Here is a 22,275-nt window from a genome sequence, read left to right as displayed (position 1 = left end):
GTAGATATAGAGTCGTGGCTCCATTCCTACCCTCTCCCAAATTAATTCCAAATTAAGGATGCAACTTGGCCAGCAATTTTTTTTTTTAAACAACAACAAATGATGGCCAGTCCACGGTTCAGGTATCGCCATCTGTTCGTCTTTCAAAACTACCTGCTGCTAAACAAATTGTTACATGAATCATATATCTATTTACTCTCACATCATCATTATACCAATATGACATTGAACACAATGATATCACTAAACCTGATTGATTATCCAAAACAGATTAACATTACTACAAAGCGGTCCGGATGAACAAAGTCTCTCACCAGACAAGACGGGCCAGAATTACATAACAAGGCAATCATTCGGTGGATCATAGATATCCAGTGGCAGCTGCGAATGATTGATTACTGATCAAATTATTCAGGTGTTTGGTTCAAAACACTGTACACGAGAATAGTGGTCACTAGAGAATTCCATCGAGTCATTTACAACCAGATGGTACATATATTTATATATGCTTTTGCATTAACAAACTAGGGCTCTAAGCTCTAGAAACTAGCATGAATGCTGACAAGAAAGTACAAACCCCACATCAGGGAACAGGGTTAATCTACTCAAGAAATAGCAATCATACAGGAAGGTAGGAAGGAGGCAGGAAAGCAAGGCAGGTGAGGCAGATGGCACATCTTGCACTACTTTACAACAAGCTCATGTATCTGTGTCAGCATCCAGTAATACCCTGGCCAAAACAAAGCACAATAATTGAAGCTCCGATTTGCTCCTCCCACCAAACATATGCCTTTTTCCTCTCTTTCTTTCTCTCTTCATGACATAACATGTGAGCAACGCGAAAATGGATTGGAATTGGGAGACGGAGATGCAATTATGCTCATTTGTCATTTTCAGAAACCATTTACAACAGTGCTCAGAGTATGTAACTCCAAATAACATATTCTGGGTATGTCATCCGCTCCTTTGTTACACATATTACCAGCTCTTTCTGAAGATGACAAGCAGGCGACCTTCATAAAGATACTTTCTTCTATCACCACTGAACACGATGAGTTGGTCACAAACCCGTAACATATCCTTCAATGACATGATGACATGAACAGAAAACTGGCAATTGTAGGCAGTGATACCAGCCAGTTATGGCAGCAAGTTTATCACCGGCCATGACAAACCTGGAGTAGTCCTAGTCTGAGCGTTCGCCTGGTAATTAACTGGAACAGTTTGGATACTGACTGTATCAGTTGTCTTTGAGCTTTGGATTGATGGAGATAGAAACCAAGTCTCAGTTGTAACAGCCCAGCAGCGTTTTCCTTACCCTGTCGACAATACGGTTCCTATTGACAAGGCTGTTTGACAATGGGAACTCACTGCTATCATCCAGGAGGAATCTGTAGACCTCCCATTGACGCTCTGATGCTGCCTGCCTCCCAATTTCAGCCTGAAATGCATAAGCAAGAGAGTAAATACAAATTCATTTTGAACCCTCTCTGAATATTCTGTGATTCTTACAGAGAAAATGCAGATCCCAAGAGCTTTAAGAGCAAATGTAGCATCGTAGAATACACGTGGTCGTCCCTTCCCGGATAGCTCAACAGGGTTAGCAACAAGGAGTTCTACATCGGGACCCCGGTTGACAATCATCACCCTGAGAGGATGGAGCATCTCTGACCTCAGGCGTGAGCTGAGAACATCCTGTTTCTCAGGATCAATAATCTTCTTTCCATCCGCTTGCTTGATAAAAAGATCCACCTCTCGAAAACCTTTCTTGTCTGACCAAAATCGGCCATATGTTACCTGAAAAGGTATTGAGTTATGGTGCATCAAACTACATACTAGCGACAGCTTTGATAAACAACTATTGTCCCCTGTAAGCCATGACTAGATAACAGATCATTATGTAGCATTTGATGGTTATAAACTTTCTTAACAAGAAGGTGGGAAACTTGTTTGTTAATATATCTTAGTAATTTCTAAGGTGACAGTACCCTCAGATGTCCAGAACATCTAAATCCCCCAGTCTTACTTTTGCAAAATTATCTGAATGTTACAGATTAATAAGCATTCATGGCATTAGTTATATACTACAATACAGGCAATATATCTCCATGTACCTGAATGCTGCAGTCCTTCATTGTTCTCAAAATATCATAAAGGAGCCCCTTTTGATCAGCACAGTTAATTTGGAGCAGTGTGTGTGCAGGGCTCAGGGTATTGTCAAAGTTGATGGTGGCTTTCTGCATTCTTTTCATCTCCGCACAAATTGACCTTGAACAGTTGTCACCATCAGCCAGTTCCAACCTGAACAGCTCCTCAGAGATTGTCGGTGGGAGAGAAGAGAATCCTTGCTGGAACCCTTCTGCTAATAGGATTTCACAGCTTATGGAAGGACCTAAGGTAGCAATCAGCATCGAACAAGTCTCTTCTTGTCTTTCCTTTGTGTGCAATAATTCCCTTCACATATAAGTATCAACAGTCATATAATAGAATTATTATGTGTTGCAGCTCGGCAGCATATTGCACAAGCAGCTTGTTCAAAGTGGCAACATAACCAAAGGACCTGAACTTTAACAATGACAACTTACATGCCGTCGGTGATGAAGAAGAGGTCAATAACTCTGCCATCTGGCGTGGTTGACACCTTCACTCTGTGGATTATAAGCTCTAGTTCCGATAATATATGCGTAACATCTGCATATGATATGGCACTTGTAATTATATCACAGCTTGGTCTACTTCAAACATTGAAAGTTTGGAAGGTAGAAAGAGATGTTCAGGTTCTCACCGTGCAATAGCCCCTTGCGATCGGCTGAGAAAAGCTTGAGAAGGTAGAACTGGGAGGGGCCTGGCTGGGTGATCTCAGGGTAGAAAGTCATTGGGTAATTTGACGGGCACATTGACATGAGGCGGTTCTTGAGATTCGCCCACCGGACCTTGATTGAAGGCGTGCGGGGCACGACCCAGAACACAACGAAGCACCATTGCCCATCCGTAGACACATCTGCTAAAATTGCCAAAGAAACGAATTTCAGATGTTGACAGAAGGATTAAAAGAAGGATTGAAGAACATAGTTTTGATGAAGCAGTTGGAACAGTGCACAACACTTGCAAGTACATAGTACATAGGTTTGAAACTAAAAGAAGTTTACTTATCATGAGTAAGTACTAGTAGTTGCAAGTTGCAGGGGTTCGTCAGGTTATGATGCAGTACAGAATTAATGTTTTAAGTAAGATGGAAGCTCCAATGATTAGTAAGGCCGACATGAATCTGAAATGCAGTGAGCACACAGCAACAGCGACATGAACCTAGACGGCGACTTGGCGTAGGAAAATCCGAATAACGATGAGATTAAACAAAACAAATTGGAACTGAGCTGTGTCTTACTAATCGATATATATCTTTGAACAGAAACAGCTAAAAAGTTAAACGATATATATCTTGGAACGGAAACAGCTAAAAAGTTGGAAATCTTTTCCTAGAAAGACGGCACCGCACAGAAAAAAGAAAATAAAAAGATAAAAAGAGCAAACTGATCATCCAGAATCCAAAGAAAGAGAAAGAGAAGAAGTCGGGCAACACTAAAACTAAAAAAAAAAAAATCTTTCATGCTCAAGAACACCACCAAGCCCGTAAAAAAAAACGAAACATTGTTATTGTGCTAAAATAAAATAATCAAGCGTTTTTCAAATCTATTTTTCCCAATTCTTTGACAGCAATTCAGATTTTGGTAAATCCTAGGCTCGAATAAGCAGAAACAACAGCCCTAATTAACACAGAAGGAGCAGACAAGAGCGATTATTGATTGGTAGGGAGAGAAAGGGAGAGGGAGTCCTGACCGCCGCGCGTGATGCGGAGGCCGAACTCGAGGATGGTGCGGCAGAGGTCGCAGCCGAGGCCCGCCTGGTCGGGGCAGTTGATGGTGATGACGCTGTCCTGCCCCTCCGCCCCCGCCACCTGCATCACCACCGCGTCCTCCCCTCCCCCCACCGCCGCCGCCGCCGCCCCTCCCCCCAGCACCATCCCCGATCTCGCCTCCGCCGCCGCCACCTCCCCCACCGGCGGCATCCCCCCCGCGAGATTCCGGATCCCTCTCTCCTCCTCCTGTGGAGTCCTAGCTAGCTAGAGCCTAGAGGCTATAGAGCTATAGTTTCCTCCTAAGAAAAATCGATTTTATTTTCGCTTCCTTTTTTCAGTTGGAGAAGAAATCGGGGGGCGTTTGCGATGCGAGCGGCGGAGGAGGAGGGGGTGTTATCTGAGGAATGCAGGTGGGGCCCACATGCTGACTCAGCTTAGGTATCAAGGGGGTGGTTGGGCCCACTTGCCATTGACCGTTCGCCGCCGAGGCGGGAACGAAACCACCGGGGGCTTTTCTCTCTCTCTCTTGGTCCCCTCCTCTCGCATTTTTGGTCCCCGTTTAGTCAACCTTATTAGCGAGAAAAATACTAGCTATGGACAGCATTAAAGCTATTACTACAATGTTATTATCCAGCACAACATTTTCTCAAGCAGCTCTGTTTTTCAAACAATTTACTATTGGCATCCCTTTTAACGGTAAATCGATTTTATATTTACGATGCTAAAAAAAAGAAACAATTTCCTAGGTATAAATTTGAGCATGAGACTGTTCAAGATATAGTTAGAAGTCTTTTTTTAAGACAAAGAAGGTACCTATATTCATATAAATACATCTTTTTTATGGGGAAAACATCAATATTGTTATGATAGAGGTGTAGTTGTATCACTTGATTCACTACAAATAACATGTTTATTTTTAATAGAATTTTACCGAGACCATAGATTCACTGTTGGTCTCCGTCTATTTAAGTGTACGATACAGATGTGTTTATAGATGTGCGAGTGTGATATTGCGCTGGAGTGGTGCACGTTCGTATACGTCTTTTACGTTATCGTAAAGAAAATGTATGTAATTTTACTTGTTAAAAAGATGTAGTTAATAGTGCCAATGTAAATTAAGTGGTTTAACATAAAGATGTGGCGAGAATTGTCCAGAAAACGAAACTGCTTCCTCCGTTTCATAATATAAGTCATTCTAGCATTTCCCACATTCATTTTAATGGTAATGAATCTAGATAGATATATGTCTAGATTCATTAACATCAGTATGAATGTAATACTAGAATAACTTATATGATAGAACAGAGGAAGTACGACAAAAGTGGATCCCTCGATGTTGTGTGCCACTGCTTCGCTGTCAGGTCACTCGAAGCCACACGTTGGGGTGGGTTCCGTTCGACCAGTAGTAGATCGATCGCTACGCAACCGATACACCTTTCTGGCTTTCTCTCTCTCTCGTCTTGTGTGTCTCTGTTGCTCGGCCAAGAATTACTCACCTTTCCTTTTCTCCTCGGACAGCCTTGCAATTCTCGGGATGCATCAGGCGGCCAACCTTGTTGTCATCAGCTGGTACCTGCTCCAGATTTTGCAAGCATGGCAAACAGTGAGTCATTAATGCTACTAATTGTGTGTGTGTGCCTAATTAGGCACAGTTTAGGACTGAAGATGGCGTGTAGCCAAATTTAACAGGGGCCGGATTGAACCGGCATATGTTGTTTTTGTTATCCCTTGTCAGACATCTGGGGAGGATAAGATAGAGATATGTCAATCATCGGCCTGATATTTTGAAGTACTCCCAGGAGCTAGCATGCAGAAGCTGCTGGAGGCTACCTTAGCTAGCTTCTGTTAATTCATTGAATAAATACAAGAAAAACCATGTGTTGAATTTACAGTGGAGTGCAATGCTTTTGTTTCTTTGGATCCAATATTTGATTAGGAGTAAGATATAATGTATTTTTTTTCTCTTTTGAGAAAAGGGAAGCCACCAGCTTATATATTGAGAGCTGATTTAGATTATTGAGTGCAGTATCTATTTAATGATAAATAAATCAATTTTAAAAACAAGTGGTCTGAGTAATGCGATAGAAGAAAGTTTCATCAGAAAATACATTTTTCTAAATGTGAAGTAAGGGACTATTCAGATTGATATTATTTTCAACCATACCATTTTTTGATAAAGTTATAAAAAAAATCTATATTTAGTTTGTTATCAAATTTGGTAAATACATAAGAAATCCTGCTAAAATTTTGGCAATATTGCTAAAGGTTTATTTTGGCTACAATCTAAACATATACCCTAAATAATCTGTTTTACTAACACGAATAATAAACCGAAAAGAACACGGCCTAAATCACACGGCGTGTCGCCATCTGATTGTTAATTATTGTCTGTGACAAACTAGTCCCTGTAGAGGTATCCTGCGTGCAATCAGGGCAGATGGTTACCTTGGATTGGAAAGGGGCCTCTCCCAGCATAGCTGCCTCTTGCTGCTCCTCAGCTCTTCATCATCCCATCCCCAGTATTATCTATCCATCCGTCTATCCTGTTACATGATCATGGCACCTTGTTAGCTACTACTCCACTTTTCATAAGAATAAAGCCATGTATCATGGAGAGCATTAGGATAACAACAGTAGTGCTGAAAATATACTGTAGTTATCACGATTAGAGAGAGCAGCACCCCTCAAGTAACAGTGTTCCTGACCAATGCAACCAGTAGCCACACTGAAACGCAACAAAAAAGGCCCCCTGAAATCAACCTTTCTTTTTCGAAATCTAATACAGTAGTAGAGATGAACATTCTGCATAGATGGAATCCACAGATTGCATTCTGAACATCAAGCAAGATACGGTTTGGATTCTCGATTCTCTTTTCAGATATACATGAGCACTGCTATGAAAACAGCTGGCGGCAACGCGCCTCCAGCCTCCTCATATCTGCACTGATACAACATGACGAACAAATTTCAGTGAGTTAATACAATGTTCATACAGATGTCCATGATTGTGTTATTCATTTTCAAAATATCCGGCATTGGTAATACAAGAAAAAAAATGAAGAGAAAATAAATCGCAATGATGTAACTGAGAAATTTCTGAAGCATACATTTCTTAAGACCATCAGGTCAGAAGCACCGCTGAAAGCGAATATCATGAAGGATGGAGGGAATTTACAGTCCATACTACAGAAGCACCGCTTAAGTTGCAGTCCATACTACTACTGCAGCTGATCCTGATCCGAATTTACAGGAGCATGATGAATTCAAGCTTCTTCACACAAACAGTTCAGCATGATGTTGATCACCACCCTACTTCAGCTTCCAGTTAAACGCCACCTTAGTGCTTGCTGACCTCCTTTTTGAACAAAATTATTGCTTGCCTGACCTCATAGATCTGTTTGCATACCATTTGCTTGCTTACTGAATTTAGTCGTTGCAATAGAAAGAATCCTGAATGTCTTACGATAAAAACTTCTAGTGCTCACTTGGTTGTCTTACAGAAGAGCATAATCCTGGATGGGATTCCAAGATAAACCCAATCAGGGAAAAAAAAAGAAACTAACCAGATCAATACATCATGGATAGCTACACGGTCTGATCACTTAAAAGAATTGAGGTAAGTAACTAAGGAGAAAAAAAAATCCTAATTGACTAAAACTAAAACCCACGTGCCTATACTTTTCGTATATCTTATTAGGGCAAGTTGCAAGTTGCTTATGGCAACAAAGGAAAGTTGTACTTATTGCAAGCTGACATGACCAGACAATTTGCAGGGTGCCCTGTCACCATTTGCGATAAGATCTAAACATAGATCATGCAAATTACTTATCACAAAAGTCGCTTTCATATATTACCAAAGGGTATTCCATGATCACGCTAGAAAATGCATCCCGTGTAGCCTCCTGATCCATAAAACTTCTGGGATCCAGCGACAGGTGCATATATAGTTGGTCATGGCTAAACCATATTCTACTGCCTAACCCCCTAAAAGAACATCTAGGAATCAGTGAACAACTGTGCCCAAGCCTAATCCAAGGAAACAGAATAGGGATCAGTGAAACTTACAGGCTCATGGAATGTACCATCTTCTGTATCACAGAACAGACGCCTTTATGTGAATATGACCAGTAGCCTCGGTATTTGGTGCTGATCAATTTCTGCCATATGCTGGAGAACATAACAAGTAGTATCAACATTAGACATGACTCCAATAATAACAATCAGAAGCTAGCTTAGATTAAACCGAGTACCAAAATTCGCAGGCAAACACAACCAGTCTAGAATATGGAGTAAACAAAATTGCAGCCGCAAATTAATGAATCAAACTTAGTCTGTTTTACAGAACCGGTGAGCAGTTTGCCTACTAGATAACAAAGCCAAAACTGTATGTTTCCTACAAAAATAATGAATTGTACAGCTGGTTTCTCTGAGAGAAGAAAATAGTCAGAATTTCATAGGTATGAAGGTGCAAGAGCTCATTGCATGACCATCAGTTTATTATAATATCTTAGGGTATTATCTACGGAAAAATCAAAACCATAAACCTGGGAACAGCATAAGTGTATCTCAGAAGTAACTGAAATTACTCTGACATAAAATTATTTGAAAATGTAACTGAAGCATCAAAATATAAAACAGACATTATTTATTACTACATCAGTTTTGAAATGAAGTTCCTTTTCTTTTCTAAGTAGACCAAAAACGAACTCACTACATAAACATTGTGTGCAGGTTGCTGTTCGATAATGCAAAAATCCGAAGGGAAAGCTACTTAAATATGCAAATAGATACATCACGAAAGAAGCCTTAGAAGAAATGTGCTACATTGGAATATCAAGTTATCGCCCCGGTTAGACTCCTGAATATGATGGTATTAACCTTATCTGTCCTGCCTAAAATAATTAACAGCCCCATCAATGTAACATAAACCTTTGGATATCTGTCAGCCGGGCTAGTCTATATCATTCTTACATGATCAGATCAACTCTCGATAACCTACTTAACCTTTTTTGGGCGGTGGGAGGGTGTGTGTGTGTTGGGAGGGTGGGGATAACATACAAAAACTTGCATATCATTTCATTAGAAAGAGAGCTGTCCCCAAACAAAGTCTGGTTACATAGCTACCCAACCCAAGCGGTGAAACAGCAGCACACAGGCTCTGAGGGAAAAAAAAATCAAAGGCTAATATTTCACAAAGAAGTTTTGAACTTCCACGCCACTTTGTCTCGCCACGCTTGCAGCTTCTGTAGCCCAGAAGTGAGCATGGAAGACGACCTGTTTTCGAAGACCTTTGCATTGCTTCTTTCCATACTAGCCAGAGGATGAATATCAGGATTGTACTGATAGCCTTTTGGGCTTGACTCTAAATCATATAGTGAATCATTTTGATCAGTAGAATCAGTTCCTAGACTTGACGAACCCTTCATCTGAGGGACAAGCCTACTATTTAGCATCTCATAAATTTCTGTACGTTGTGAATGCATCTGGTCCCTTGAGTAGAAAACATGGTTCCTTGCGTTTACTTCAATCTGGCTAAAACCAGGAGTCTTCTTGACTTTGCTTCCCTTCATAATCTTCCACACACTTTCCACCTCATTCCACATCCCACCAGATGCAAAAACATTGGCCAAAAGCGTATAGCCTCCTGAACCAGAGGGGTCAATTTTGACAAGATCCTCACCCACAGCTCTTGCTACCTCCACCTCATTATGTGTCATGCAAGCTCCCAGAAGCGTCCCTAGAATGGCCTCATCACACATATCCCGCTGCATACCGTCAACCACTTCCTTGGCTTCCCTCACATACCCTGCTCGACCTAGGAGATCCACAAGGCAAGAGTAGTGCTCAATGGTTGGCTCTAGTCCATAAACATGGCGAATTGATTTGAATATTTTTCGGCCTTTCTCCACTAATCCAACATGGTTACAAGCTGACAACACGGCAGTAAAGGTAGTTGAGCTGGGCTTATATCCACGCCTTATCATTTGGGCAAAGCCCTGCAAGGCGCAAGGTGTACACCCATGGTTTGCTAAAGCTTGTATCATCGATGTCCATGTTATGGCATCCTTCTCGTTCAATCTCCTGAAAGCAAGCCATGCAGATGACAGATCGCCACTTCTAGAATACATTGTGACCAGAGTATTTCCTAAGTTAGTTTCGGACTGGTACCCCAGTTTTGTGGACAACCCATGAATTTGTCTAACCTCCATTGTGCTCTCAGATACTACTAAGATACTAATTAATGTAGTGCTGTCAGGAGATACTGCTGAGCGGAGCATAAGAAGAAATAACCTCAAAGCTTTGTCCTTCAGATTATTCATGGAATACCCATCAATGATGATATTCCAAGTCACCAGGTTCTTTGAAGGCATAAGATCAAACAACCTTTGTGCATCATTCACTTGGCCATCATTGGTATAAGCAGTGATCATTGAATTCCATGCCGGAATATCCTTCTTTGGCATTCTGTCAAAGAACTCTCTTGCCCTAGAAACAAAACCATTCTGTGCCAAGCCAGTGACCATTATAGTCCAAGAAACTACATTCTTATGTGGCATCTTATCAAACAACTGAACCGCGTCGTCCACTTTCCCAGCACTCATAAGACCGGTTGCCATGGCATTCCAAGAATATGAATTCATCTGAGGCATCCTGTTGAACAACTCCAAAGCCTCCTGAATACAACCATTATCAACATAGGCTTTAACCATCACTGTCCAAGCAACCACGTTCCTCTCTGGCATCTTATTGAACATCTCCCTCGCTTCCCGTAACATCCCATTGTGTGCATAACCCTGCACCATTGTCGTCCACGAAAAAACATTCCTGTATGGCATCAAATCAAACAGGCGGCGCGCTTCTTCCACATGGCCCGCACGGCAATATCCAGAGACCATGCATGTCCAGGCGACGACGTTCTTCACTGCCATTCCGTCGAACAGCCTGCGGGCACGGTCGACCTGGCCTGCCTTGACGTACCCATCGAGCATGACAGTGTCAAGATGGATTCCCCGGCAATCCGGTGGCGCCGCACGGTAGAGCGCCTCCGCGCGCGGAAGGTCGCGGTCCCTGAGGTGGATTCCGACCATCGCGGCGTACACGACGGCATCATCCCGGCGCGGCATTCCGTCGAACACGGCGCGAGCGGCCGCCGCTCCACGCTGCCGCGCGAGGGAGACGAGTTTGCTTTCATCAGAAACGGGATCGCGACGGAAGCGTCCCCGCCGCGGAGGATGAGTACTCTCCGCGGTGCTGAGGCGGCGGCGGCGGCGGAGGAGGAGGAATGCGGTGCGGAGAAGGGGACGGAGGAAAGCATCGTAGACGCCGCGCCGGAGAGCGAATCGAGGAAGGCGTTTGATACAGGAAAGCCTCCCCATTGCTAGGTCGTGGCAGCGGTCATGGGCGGGAGTACCGAGAGGCAACGACGATGGCCGCCGGCCGCCGGCCGCCGGAGAGGAGGCTCGGAGTCGGAGACGACGGAAGGAATATGGTTTTTTAACTATTTAGCACTATTGAGATGCAACTCTTCCAATTTTTTTTTGCGTGAACACCATGGGAGAGATAGCTTTTTCCCTATTTTGGAGTGTCATGTCAGCGAGAGTGACTTAAAATAACTTTTTCACCTCTAGTTTGAGAAATATGAGAGATTATATACAAACCTATGTAAGAAAATATTGTATACTATCTCTAAAAAGAGTTATCACGGGCAAGTGAACTTGGTCAACGTGTATTTCCAAGTTTGTGTGGCCTTTTTTTCAGAAATAGCCCTCGTATTTACGTTTCATTCGAAAGACAGCCCCTAGGTGGATCGCTACCAATCCAACTCGGCAACCAATGTGAGTCGTCCAATTGAGTACACGCAACGCCGATCGGGTGGGAAACAATTGTCTGTGAAACTTTTCGCTGGAGGAATTTTTTTTTCAGATAATAGAAAAAAATTTCGGCATTTACTTCAAAAGAAGGTACAACCGCTTAATACAAAATTCTCTCAAGAGAGCAGAACAATCCGACAACATCAAAACAAAACCAACACATACGGAGTAAACAATTATTGAAATCTATTTGTAAATCTTCATCCGTAGTTGATGAAAATATGTATGATCATAACCTTTAAACTTCGATATGCAAATAGTATGAACTCCTTACTCTCTTCACACTTTTTCGCTGGGAGAATAGGAACAGGCAAGATTTGAATTGAAAATTTCTTCCTCGTTCGATCAACACATACTTCTGGAACTGGAACGATCAAGATAACATCAACCAAACTTTCACACACATATATGTTCAGAGAATTACAGATTAAGAGAACTGTGTGCATTAGGCTCCCACTTTTGATTTCAGAGCCCAAATGTTCAGAAATTAAGAGAGTTGTGCTATCGATCAGTTACAGTGTTGCATATTTGATCTCAGCAATATTGGCTGTCTTTTGCAAGCCCCTTCTCCTCCACACGCGCGTGCAATTATGTTCATATCAAGCCCTGCAAATAATCTCACCTAGACTTATCTATCAATAATACAGCATTCAGATTATTTCCCCCCATATATGTAAACTTTGCTCGTTTGTTTCTTCAGACATATATACTGTGCATGAAGGTAATGCAAATATCTTACCTGAAGAAATCCAGCCAGCACCACCAGTTCTTCAGAGAAATCAAGGCCTTTCTGCGTGCAGAACAAAATAGCAGCAACGCAAACTAAGAGCATACATTGCAGAACACTGCAGGCAGCTAAGATCAAACTACCATATTAGCAACTTGAAATGAAATGAAAATCTCCCCGGGTCAGTGAGGAACTTCAGTGTTGCTGTCATACACAAAAGGTGAGAGAGTGTTTTTCCCCCCTATTGACAGTTAGATTAATTTTGTTCCTACGAAAACAGATTGAAGCTTCTTGCTTCCAGAAGGAGTAATTATCCTGCGATCTGTTTGAGACAGAGAGATTAAGATAGTGACTTGAGTGAGTGAGTGGCAGACTGGTAAAACTGGCGACCTAACAAATGTCTCCATCGCTCGTTAGCACATGCAATTAAGCGGGATAGTCTCCACATATATCCACTAATTAATTAATAAACGTTGACCAGTATGATGTCGCCACCGATATGGACACAGATCGGCGTCGTAACTGGTCAGAGCAAGCACTAATAATTACGTCCTAATTAAGTGTCAACAAATGCTGCATTATTTACTTGGTCAGTAGACCACTAGAAGCCCCGGCCTAAGTACTACTGGTACTAGTAGAACCAAGGTAACAAAATTCTTGAAATTAATATCAAGGTAACGAAAATGGTGATCAATGATCAAGTGCCAGCATGAATGGTTCGTACAACACTTGCACCTGCTACGTATATATATTTTGTAGAGTTGCTTGCAGTTTTGTTCCTCTAGAAATGCAGACCTGGTTGGTCGAGTTGAATGTGTACAAGTGTTAATTACCTAGAGATCTTGTTGCTAGAGAAGAGGTCGTCAGAGATATACTACTACAACAATAAATGTACATCTTTTTGAAGAGAAAATTAGTTTTATATATTCACGCTAGCAACTGAAGTCTAAAATGTTTGACCAAACATATATACTCTAGATGTATATATAGTAGCCAAACTATTTGAGATAAGGATATACTTACTTGACAATGCATAATTTGCTCTACTAGTTACTCTCTTTCTTAAAAAAAAAACTTAATTAATTTGCTAGTTGACCATGTATGTCGATGGAGACCAAAATGAGTGAGGGATCTAGAAGATGACACATGTGCATCTCTGATTAATTGCAGGATGCATCCAATGGATCGAAATGAAATGGTTCGTCAGTTTGTGCATGAGCCTGCGTTGTCGCAGCCAAAAAATCGACGAGGCAGGCCCATGCACTAGCACCTTGGACCCTTGGTCAACCATGGCTGCAGCTTCACCTTCACTTAGCTTGGACCAAGCTAAGCACAGCCATCCATTCCATTCCATATAACAAGCTAGCGATCGAGGCCACTCAAATCCATCAGTACAACTACAAGTTAGCTGACAATCAAGTCCAGTTCATCAATGGCGACGGCATCGTCGTGTTCACCACTAGTAGCCGTGCTGGTGGCGCTGCTGCTCGTGGCGGCGACTGCGCCGGCGCCGTGCGCCGCCGTGGACCCGGTGAACACGTACTGCGCCAGGAACCTGAGCGGCGCGCCGGCGCAGGCGAGCGTCGCGCAGGTGCTCTCCGAGCTGGTGCCGCGCGCCTCCGCCGGCTACTACGCCACGGCCACCGCCGGCCGCGGCGGCGACGGCTCCGCCATCTGGGGCCTCGCGCAGTGCCGCGGCGACATCCCGGCCCCCGACTGCGCGCTCTGCGCCTCCGCCGCCGCCAGGCAGCTCGCCGGGGCCTGCCGCGGCAGGGCCGACGCCCGCGTCTGGTACGACTACTGCTTCGCGCGCTACGACGACGCCGACTTCGTCGGCCTCCCGGACACCGGCTACGCGCTCATCCTCCTCAACACGCAGAACGCCACCGACCCGGAGGCGTTCGAGAAGGCGCAGAGGAAGGTGATGGCGCGCGTGGCGGCGGACGCCGGCGACGCAGGGGGCGGCGGGCTGGCGAGGGAGACGGCGAGGTTCAAGGACGGGGTGACCATCTACGGGCTCGGGTGGTGCACGCGCGACATCACGGCGGCGGACTGCGGGCTGTGCGTGGCGCAGGCGGTGGCGGAGATGCCCAACTACTGCCGATTCCGGCGAGGATGCCGCGTGCTGTACAGCAGCTGCATGGCGCGCTACGAGACCTACCCATTCTTCTTCCCGCTCGACGGCGGCCAGAGCGCCGACGCCTCCGCCTCCGCCGCCGGCGACTACGACAGGGTCGTCTTGAATCCGTAGATTATTTCAACTCTCTATAATGGCCATATATATAATAAGGGTATCAAAAAATCCCATGTATTACTACTAGGAGACGCATTGCAGGTTTATATGTTTACGGTTGTAATCCAATTTATCTCATAATTAACTAAATAAATAATTCGCCAGATGAACGAAAAAGTCTACTTCCTCTATTTTTTTAAATAGATGATTCAATTGACTTTTAGCATCATACTTGATTATTCGTCTTATTTAAACAAATTTATATTTTAACATATTTATATTAATGTTTTAAATAGCATGAATGATCCAACGTTATTTCAAAAGTTAATGGTGCCATCGCCCTACTCTAAACTGAATAAAAAATCGTTGCAACGTGGACGTGCCTATAGCTGAGGGAGGAAAAATATACTTTTTGTTGATGAATAATCTGCTTCACAAGGCCCACAAATAAATCAGATGGAAATGTGCCTCGATGAGGTCCAACCCACTACCACCGGCCCAAGTTTGGTACGTAGGCCCAAGACGAAACGTCAGCGTCTCAGCGAGGTGCCCTTAGGTCGGGAGTTCACCAGCGCCGCTGCCGCCGCCGCTTCCCTCCGTCTGGAGCGCCGCTCCCAACGACGGCGACGACGGTCAGTATATCTCCGAACTCACCTCGCCGCACGCCGCCTTCTCGTATCTACCTCTCCGCCGCTTGGCGCCACCGGATTCTGGTTCCGAGTCCGGCCTTGCGAGCACGCCGCCGCTGACGGAAACCTCCGGTTTTTTTTTTTACTCATAAATCAGCTCTCCCCCTGCAGGATCGCCGGCGCGTCTCTCATTTCATCTCCTCCCATCTTCCGACGCCGCCGTCGGTCGTCTGCTGGTGGCACGCGGGTTCTGTTCCGCTCGCTACTGACCGGTGCGGCACCAACCTATTCCCCTTCTCTTTCTTTCTTTCTTTTTTCTTTTTCTAAATTAGCAGTTTGACATTAATTAGACGCGCTAATTCATAGAAGAAACTTGAATTTGATGCACTATTACATGTACTGTGTTCAAATTCCGATCGAAATAATCTCGTGTACGGCGTAAATTCTCAGTGCCTTTCAGCCTCTTTGTGCTTTTTCGCAATTAGCTTCACTGCTAAACTTCTGCTCGATCTTGACAATATAAGTTTGAGCACTGATCCTATTTTGCTTCTGACATGGGTTCCTATGTTTTTAGCTTTAATGGTGCTGATGTGATATGTATGTATATTTCTACACAATATTTCCCTGCTTCTGACATGGGTTGTTCAAGGAAATCAATGCCACATTGCATGACTGAGCACTATAGCTTCTATGCTGTATATATATGCTCCCTATAATTGTGTCAATTTTGTATATTCTAGTTCTAACATAACATTTCTGCCTCTTGAATAAAAATATAGGGCTAGTTCTACATGCTGTTACTGAAACTAAAACTTTGACTAGGTAGTTAACTAGTACTGGTACCAACATATATGACTGATAGTATAAGTTTCCAATCATTTGTTAGCAAATAATTCTTGTGCGGGTGGTTCATTTCTTTCTTGTTCTGTTGAGTCACGCATGGTGGAGTTAGTTGGTTGTGCACGTTTGTAGCTCGACGCATGCATGTTCATGCTGGAATGGGTCTTTAGTTAGTGCATGGTGCAGCACACCCCGACGTGTGGGACGGGCGTGGCACTCGTGGCATCAAGGCCATGATCTAGTTTCTGTTTTGTCTATTTAAGTTGCAATATAAGGTCAAGAAATGCAGCTGCTTTGCAGCACCAAAAACTCTCCTTGTGTTCAAGTTTTTTCATAAGGTGTTCCTCTGATCACCATGTGTAGTTTTCTCTGACACTCTTCAGTTTATCTGTGTTGAATCATTGTGAGGTGTTTTACAGGGTGAGAAGCTCCTGAAGAGAAATAAAATGTGAATGTGGCACATACTGATATGGCGACATTTATCTCTTCTAGCTAATTGTAGACATGGATATTAGATAGTTGTTGAAGATTTAAATGTTAACAAGTTGTCTCTGTACCTTTCCTCTGGCACAGCTTGATGAATTGCTAGCTCCCTAGTCACTTTACATGTTGAAATCTTGGCCGGCTTTGGCATTTCATACCAATTCCACCTTGCATTTTTTAAATGTCTGATGTCTCATGTTAGAATCTAGAACACATGGGAGCTAAAAAATTTAAGGTGACAACCTTTCATTGTGCTGCAGGTTAATCTGTTGTCAGACCACACAAAGGAGAGAGGCACTGCAATACCAATGGGCATGAAGTTCAGAGTTGTTTGCAGGAAGTTGTATGATTACGTCAGATATGATCTCAAGGAGATTGCTTTTCCTTCATCCTTGCCAGATCCTCCACACATCAAGAAGCGGCCAAAGCTCACCTGGAAAGACAAGTGGTGTATTCTGAAGGAGGCAACCAGGCTGTACGGGGCTTCTTGGGTCAGAGACATTGGCCCTGATCTCAGACCGAATGACTACAAGAAGGTCAAAGAGGAACCCGACATCAAGACTGAGGAGGCAAGGACCGAGCCTACCACGGTTGAGGACCTTCTCGGCGCATTAAAGGGTGGAGCAGAGAAAGCCAAGCCTGCGTTACAGCGGATGTACATGGCTCGTGCCTCAAACTACACAGATGCACTGAAGAACTATGTCGAGTCCTACAAAGAAGGTCTGAAAGAGCACTTGGAGGAAGAAGCTATGGGTAAAGGACATCGGCAAGGCAACGGCGCAACAAAGCCACCGCAGTCACCGTCATCGTGATTTTGTCTGAATATCTTAGGTGTGATGCCACATAGAAGTTTCAGCATATCTTGTGTATGTAATCAACCTGAGTTGGTACATTGCCTTCTATTGTAGTAAGAGGGCTGTCTAGGCTGTAGACTGAAAAACGGCAAATGGTGCCTTTTGTCTTTGCCAAAATGAAAGGAAGAAGAGAGTTCTTCATCATTTGGTTGTCTGATATTTTTTGCCTGCTGAATTTGGTGATGTGTAGTGTAAATATGGGCTGTCTGTTTCTAAGGAGATTTTTATTTTGCCTATTTCAATAGTTGTTATTGGTTGCTGCGTGCTGGTTGTCTGTAAATTTATATGGATGTCGTGCAGTTGCTGGAAACACAGGATTATCTCATCTATTTCCATGCTTACAGGGTTATACCAACCGTGGTACACCTGTCAATGTATGCAAACCTTTAAGTATCTACCTCTGCTCTGTTCTGCAGATTGCTATGTCATTAATTGAAAACGAAACTGGAGCAATGCCATTGGAACCTTCAGTATTTTTATTCAAGTGAAACGTTCTGACTAGCAATTTTTGTTCCCCTTTACCAGCTGATTGAACAACCTAGCATTCTATCACACTTCTAAAATGTGTTTTCTACTCAAGCCCGAAACTACTTTCAGTTAAAGTTTAGGAGTCTTAAACAGCTTTCACTACTATCAGTGTCAGAGACTATACACCAGCCGAAAGGTTCAGTTTAAAACAAATTTGATGACAAGAAACTGTCAGTATCAGAGGGAGAAGTTGTATACATGAGGCCTGCAAATCTGAACCTCTTAACATGCTTTCTTTATATCATCAGGTCTGTTATTCTGCTGTGCTTATAATTATATTAGTCAGGTAGTATTAGCTAGCTCGTTGAGATAGATGTTTGCTTGCCTGAGTTGAGTCGAAAAAATGTAACTAGTTGTATTGTAGCAACTGAGTCTGAGAACTGGTTGATGAATGGCTTTGACGATGTTTACCGTAGTTCAAAAGTAATAACTGATGAACAAGTAATTAACTAATGCTGTACATTGCACAAATTTGATTACTGAAAAGAAAATTTGATGTCAGTAAATTTGTTTAAAATGCAGACCAGGAAACCTTGATGAGCAGCTTAATTCCGCAGATGCTGACTTCAAGGCTCTCTGAACCACAGATCCTTGGAGTGAATTCGACATTTGTGCGACAATGGTGGCAGTCAGCATCGCCTGCAGCAGCAATGAGCGTCAAGACGAGCTCGTCGGCCGCACGGACGGCCATGACGCGGCGGGCAAGATCGACGGCGACGTCTCCGGCGGCGCCTCCAGCTGAAGAATTGCTGGTCGCGTTCACTTTGCTGCTGTCGTAGAGCACAATGGATGCATCCGGGATGCTGCTGCTGCACGCAGTGATCTGTCCATGGAAGCAGCGACGATGGCGGCCGGCGCCGGCGGCGGCAGGCAGGCGCAGGGTGACGTCGACGGCGGCCTCGACGGCGCCTCCGATGTAGGCGTAGGAGAGCTCGACCGTGCTGAGCCTGCTATCCAGCGTGCTGCAGCTTCCGACGACCACATCCTCGACACCTCTTGGCATGCTCAGGCTTCTAAATTCGATTAGCCCTTTGCTGAATTCTCTGTCGTCGACGACGATATCGCCGTCATCCTCCTCCTCCTTCAACTTGAGATTCACCTCGAAGAACACGGAGTCGGACACCTCGATTGATCGAGTTGGTCCGGTCAAAACCAACGTTTCATCCTATATAATCATCATCATCATCATGCAATATTGCAATTATGCAAGAACAAGAAGTGATCAATCGATCGATCAGCTAGATTAGATAATGATGATGACGTACTTGCCTTGGAGGTGATGAGCTGGGGATTGTCGGTGGTGCGGCGGAAGAGGTAGAGGCACTTTCGATCGATGACATCCCTGGCGATGACGGTGCCGTAGACGAGCACGGGGTAGCCGACGTCGGAGGAGACGATGTTCACGGCGAGGACGTTCAACGACATGCGCAGCCTGCTGTCGCCGGCTCGGTGGAGGGGCGGCTGGCCGCGGTCGACGGTTCGGCACAAGGGGCCGATCGGCGACTCCTCGTCGAGGTTGAAGAGGATGGAGCTGCAGAACCACAAGCGGGTGTAGGTGCGGCAGCCATGCTTGGGGTCGTACTCGAGGATCTTGTCCCTGGCGGCGTCGCAGGCTTCCCGCCACGCCTGGTGCTCCGCCTCCTTCCGCTCCTTCTCCCGCTGCCTCTCCAGCGCTCGCTCGCCGTCCGCTCTCGCCGCCGCCTCGTCGTAGAAGAAGGGCTCTAGGCCGCTCCACTCGTCGCCGCCGCCGTCGTCCTCCGCCATGAGAACCAGTACGTCAACTAATTTTATTACCGAACTAACGGATGTTACGCACATATATTTCTTTATCTTTACCCATGTAATATATATCGGATCTAAGAGTTCTTATTATTCGTAGCGACGTACGATGCGTGGACGTTACTTTTAATTATATCTCTATCTCTATCTCTATCTCTATCTCTACTATTATAAAAATTCAATATGTTTCCGCTGATATTTTGATAAATTGTTTGTATTTGGGTCGGTTTTCAAGATCGTTCACTTTTAAAAATACATAAGGAGTCGTATAATAATTCTTTTAAAATCCTAATTGCTTTAGAATTCTTGTCAGAGCATAAGATAGCAACATACAAGATATAACCATCATGCCAATAAAAGTTTCAAATTAGATATCAATACTATTAAAGTAAAAAACCGGAGAAGGCTACAGCTCGGACGTCCGATAAAACTCAAAAGATCGGAAGCCCTACCCGTTGCAATTCTGAGCAGATAACAGGATTCACGCAAACCATGCACTATGCACCATCTCTTTCCTACTATATACATGTACACTCTTTAGCAATTTTTGAAATGATTTTTCTCCTAACCTATCTATCTGATCTGTGATTTAATTATATCGTTGTAATTAATTTTTTATAACAAGATCTCACATGAGTATATTACGTTGAAAAAACATATGAAACATTTTTATACCATAAATAAAACAGTTGAGTTATAAGTACTGAAACATCATACCTATTTACTGAAACATCAAAAGAACGCTATTGCAACATTTGCAAATAAACTAGTGAAACATTTGAAAAAACTTATTGAAATACCTAGATAATAGGATGTGCAACATTTAATAATCTGTTGCAACACAAAACTTTAAATGTGCAACAAAGTCGAATCAAAAATTGAGACATTTGTTTCTCATGCGTGAAACATTCGATTTTAACGGTTGAAACATATGTATTTTTTTTATCGAAATATATTCATATGAGGTCTTGTTAAGAAGATTTAATTGTCATAAATACAACAGATCAGATTACAGACCAGATAAATAGTTTAAGAGAAAAGGAAATTTTAATGTTTCAAATGGTTGTTGGTTGTTGGCTTTGGTTGAAAAAATAACTATTCTATTGTGTGAGTCCTTTACACATGCGTAACTAAAAAGTTTGCTGATGTATGCTTCTATCGAGTACTACTTTGTTTCTGCTTAGTTAAATGTGAGGGTCCCGTCCGGTATATTCTTCTGGGTCGGACGTCTGAAATAAAGCATTTCTGGTAAAAATCCCATATACTTTTTAGACAAAAAAAATCTAACAATAATATGATTAAAATAACTTTCACCCGTTGCAACACACTACCATTATTTCTAATAGAAAAAAAAAGAGATCGTTTCCGGTTATGCTTTCTTTGCATGTCCGTAAATTGTGCCAAATTCCTAAAAACCTTTTTTCGAGAACGTTCACGCGAGCCTCACATCAGCAAACACCCATCCATGAAATAAGTCAATTTTGACTCGCTTAATTATAGCTCCAATCTGATTTGTACCAGTCAACTAAAATACTAGTTATATATCTCAACCTCTCAAGTATTAAAACAGGTGCAAAATAACTCTTCTGTTGGTTTTGAAGGTGGTTTCCGCTGACGTGCCATCTACGGGTCACATTGATTTAGTCTTTGTGATCTAACATGGCATTACAATTACATAATAATAATAATAATAATAATAATAATAATAATAATAATAATAATAATAATAATAATAAGAAGGAAAAAGTACGAATTATACCCCCGAACTATTGCGGTCGACCGAATTACCCCCCTAAACCCGAAACCAGACATAGCTCACCCTAAACTTTCAATACCGGATGAATTACCCCCCCTCGACCCAATCCCGGGCGGTTTTGTCTTACGTAGCGTACACGTGGCACTCCAGTCAGCATTTTCTTCTTTTTTTTACTGGTGGGGCTCACCTGTCATATATACTCTTTCACCTCCTCCTCTTCCCCCCCTCTCTCTCTCGGCGTTCTCGCCTTCTCAGCAAAGCAGCGCGCGGCGGCGACGTGGGACGTGGAGCCGGCGGCAGCGTGGCTTTCTCCTCCTCCCCTCTCTCTCACTCTCTCTCTCTCTCTCTCGGGCGTCGTCGGGCGCGGCTGGGCAAGCGGCGGCTGCTACGGCTGGGCGAGCGACGGCGGGAGCAGCAAGAAGCCGGTGTACCTGACGGCGGCGCCGCAGTGCCCCCCTGTTCGACTACGTGAGGAAGCAGTGGACGTCGATCCCGGCGGGGCGGGTGTTCCTCGGCCTGCCGGCGAGCGACCTGGTGTCGAAGGTGCTCCCCATGATGAAGAAGTCTCCCAAGTATGGAGGGATCATGCTGTGGTCGCGGTACTACGACGGGCTCACGGGGTACAGCGACAAGGTCAAGTCCAGCGTTTGAGCTAGACAACGTAAGCTCGTGTCAGGGCGGCGTTCGTGTAGAACCACACACGCCGACGAGCGCGCCGC

At 43.8% G+C, this 22,275-nt stretch overlaps 5 protein-coding genes across 6 annotated transcripts; 2 read left to right on the top strand and 3 right to left on the bottom strand.

The window, feature by feature from the left end:
- Nucleotides 1-391: 391 nt before the first annotated feature.
- LOC127774481 (ACT domain-containing protein ACR9) lies at nucleotides 392-4,224 on the bottom strand. Of its 2 annotated transcripts, none has more exons than XM_052300739.1 (6): nucleotides 3,838-4,224; nucleotides 2,786-3,004; nucleotides 2,586-2,691; nucleotides 2,115-2,454; nucleotides 1,513-1,797; nucleotides 392-1,441 (listed from the first exon to the last, which is right to left on the bottom strand). In XM_052300739.1, the coding sequence occupies exons 1-6, from the start codon at nucleotides 4,064-4,066 to the stop codon at nucleotides 1,286-1,288; spliced, it is 1,335 nt and encodes a 444-aa protein (XP_052156699.1). In that variant the 5' UTR covers nucleotides 4,067-4,224; the 3' UTR covers nucleotides 392-1,285. The 2 variants fall into 2 exon arrangements, with proteins under 2 accessions (XP_052156699.1, XP_052156700.1); XM_052300740.1 differs by having other exon boundaries at nucleotides 2,786-3,001.
- A 4,186-nt stretch (nucleotides 4,225-8,410) lies between these two features.
- LOC127772966 (pentatricopeptide repeat-containing protein At2g35030, mitochondrial-like) lies at nucleotides 8,411-11,436 on the bottom strand. Its single transcript, XM_052298966.1, has one exon. It carries the CDS (start codon nucleotides 11,230-11,232, stop codon nucleotides 9,046-9,048), a length of 2,187 nt encoding a protein of 728 aa, XP_052154926.1. The 5' UTR covers nucleotides 11,233-11,436; the 3' UTR covers nucleotides 8,411-9,045.
- Nucleotides 11,437-13,757: 2,321 nt separating this feature from the next.
- Nucleotides 13,758-14,849, top strand: LOC127774517 (cysteine-rich repeat secretory protein 55-like). Its single transcript, XM_052300778.1, has one exon. It carries the CDS (start codon nucleotides 13,887-13,889, stop codon nucleotides 14,703-14,705), a length of 819 nt encoding a protein of 272 aa, XP_052156738.1. The 5' UTR covers nucleotides 13,758-13,886; the 3' UTR covers nucleotides 14,706-14,849.
- Nucleotides 14,850-15,208: 359 nt separating this feature from the next.
- On the top strand, nucleotides 15,209-17,729 carry LOC127772958 (uncharacterized). Its single transcript, XM_052298960.1, has 3 exons — nucleotides 15,209-15,319; nucleotides 15,488-15,588; nucleotides 16,900-17,729. The coding sequence occupies exon 3, from the start codon at nucleotides 16,948-16,950 to the stop codon at nucleotides 17,449-17,451; it is 504 nt and encodes a 167-aa protein (XP_052154920.1). The 5' UTR covers nucleotides 15,209-15,319; nucleotides 15,488-15,588; nucleotides 16,900-16,947; the 3' UTR covers nucleotides 17,452-17,729.
- Nucleotides 17,730-18,532: 803 nt separating this feature from the next.
- On the bottom strand, nucleotides 18,533-19,785 carry LOC127773349 (uncharacterized). Its single transcript, XM_052299414.1, has 2 exons — nucleotides 19,291-19,785; nucleotides 18,533-19,186 (listed from the first exon to the last, which is right to left on the bottom strand). The coding sequence occupies exons 1-2, from the start codon at nucleotides 19,783-19,785 to the stop codon at nucleotides 18,533-18,535; spliced, it is 1,149 nt and encodes a 382-aa protein (XP_052155374.1).
- Between the last annotated feature and the right edge of the window lie 2,490 nt (nucleotides 19,786-22,275).

This window comes from Oryza glaberrima, chromosome 5 (assembly GCF_000147395.1).
Source record: "Oryza glaberrima chromosome 5, OglaRS2, whole genome shotgun sequence".
Taxonomy (NCBI): Eukaryota; Viridiplantae; Streptophyta; class Magnoliopsida; order Poales; family Poaceae; genus Oryza; species Oryza glaberrima.
Note: the sequence above shows the minus strand (reverse complement) of the source record. Positions and strands in the feature narration are given on the sequence as shown.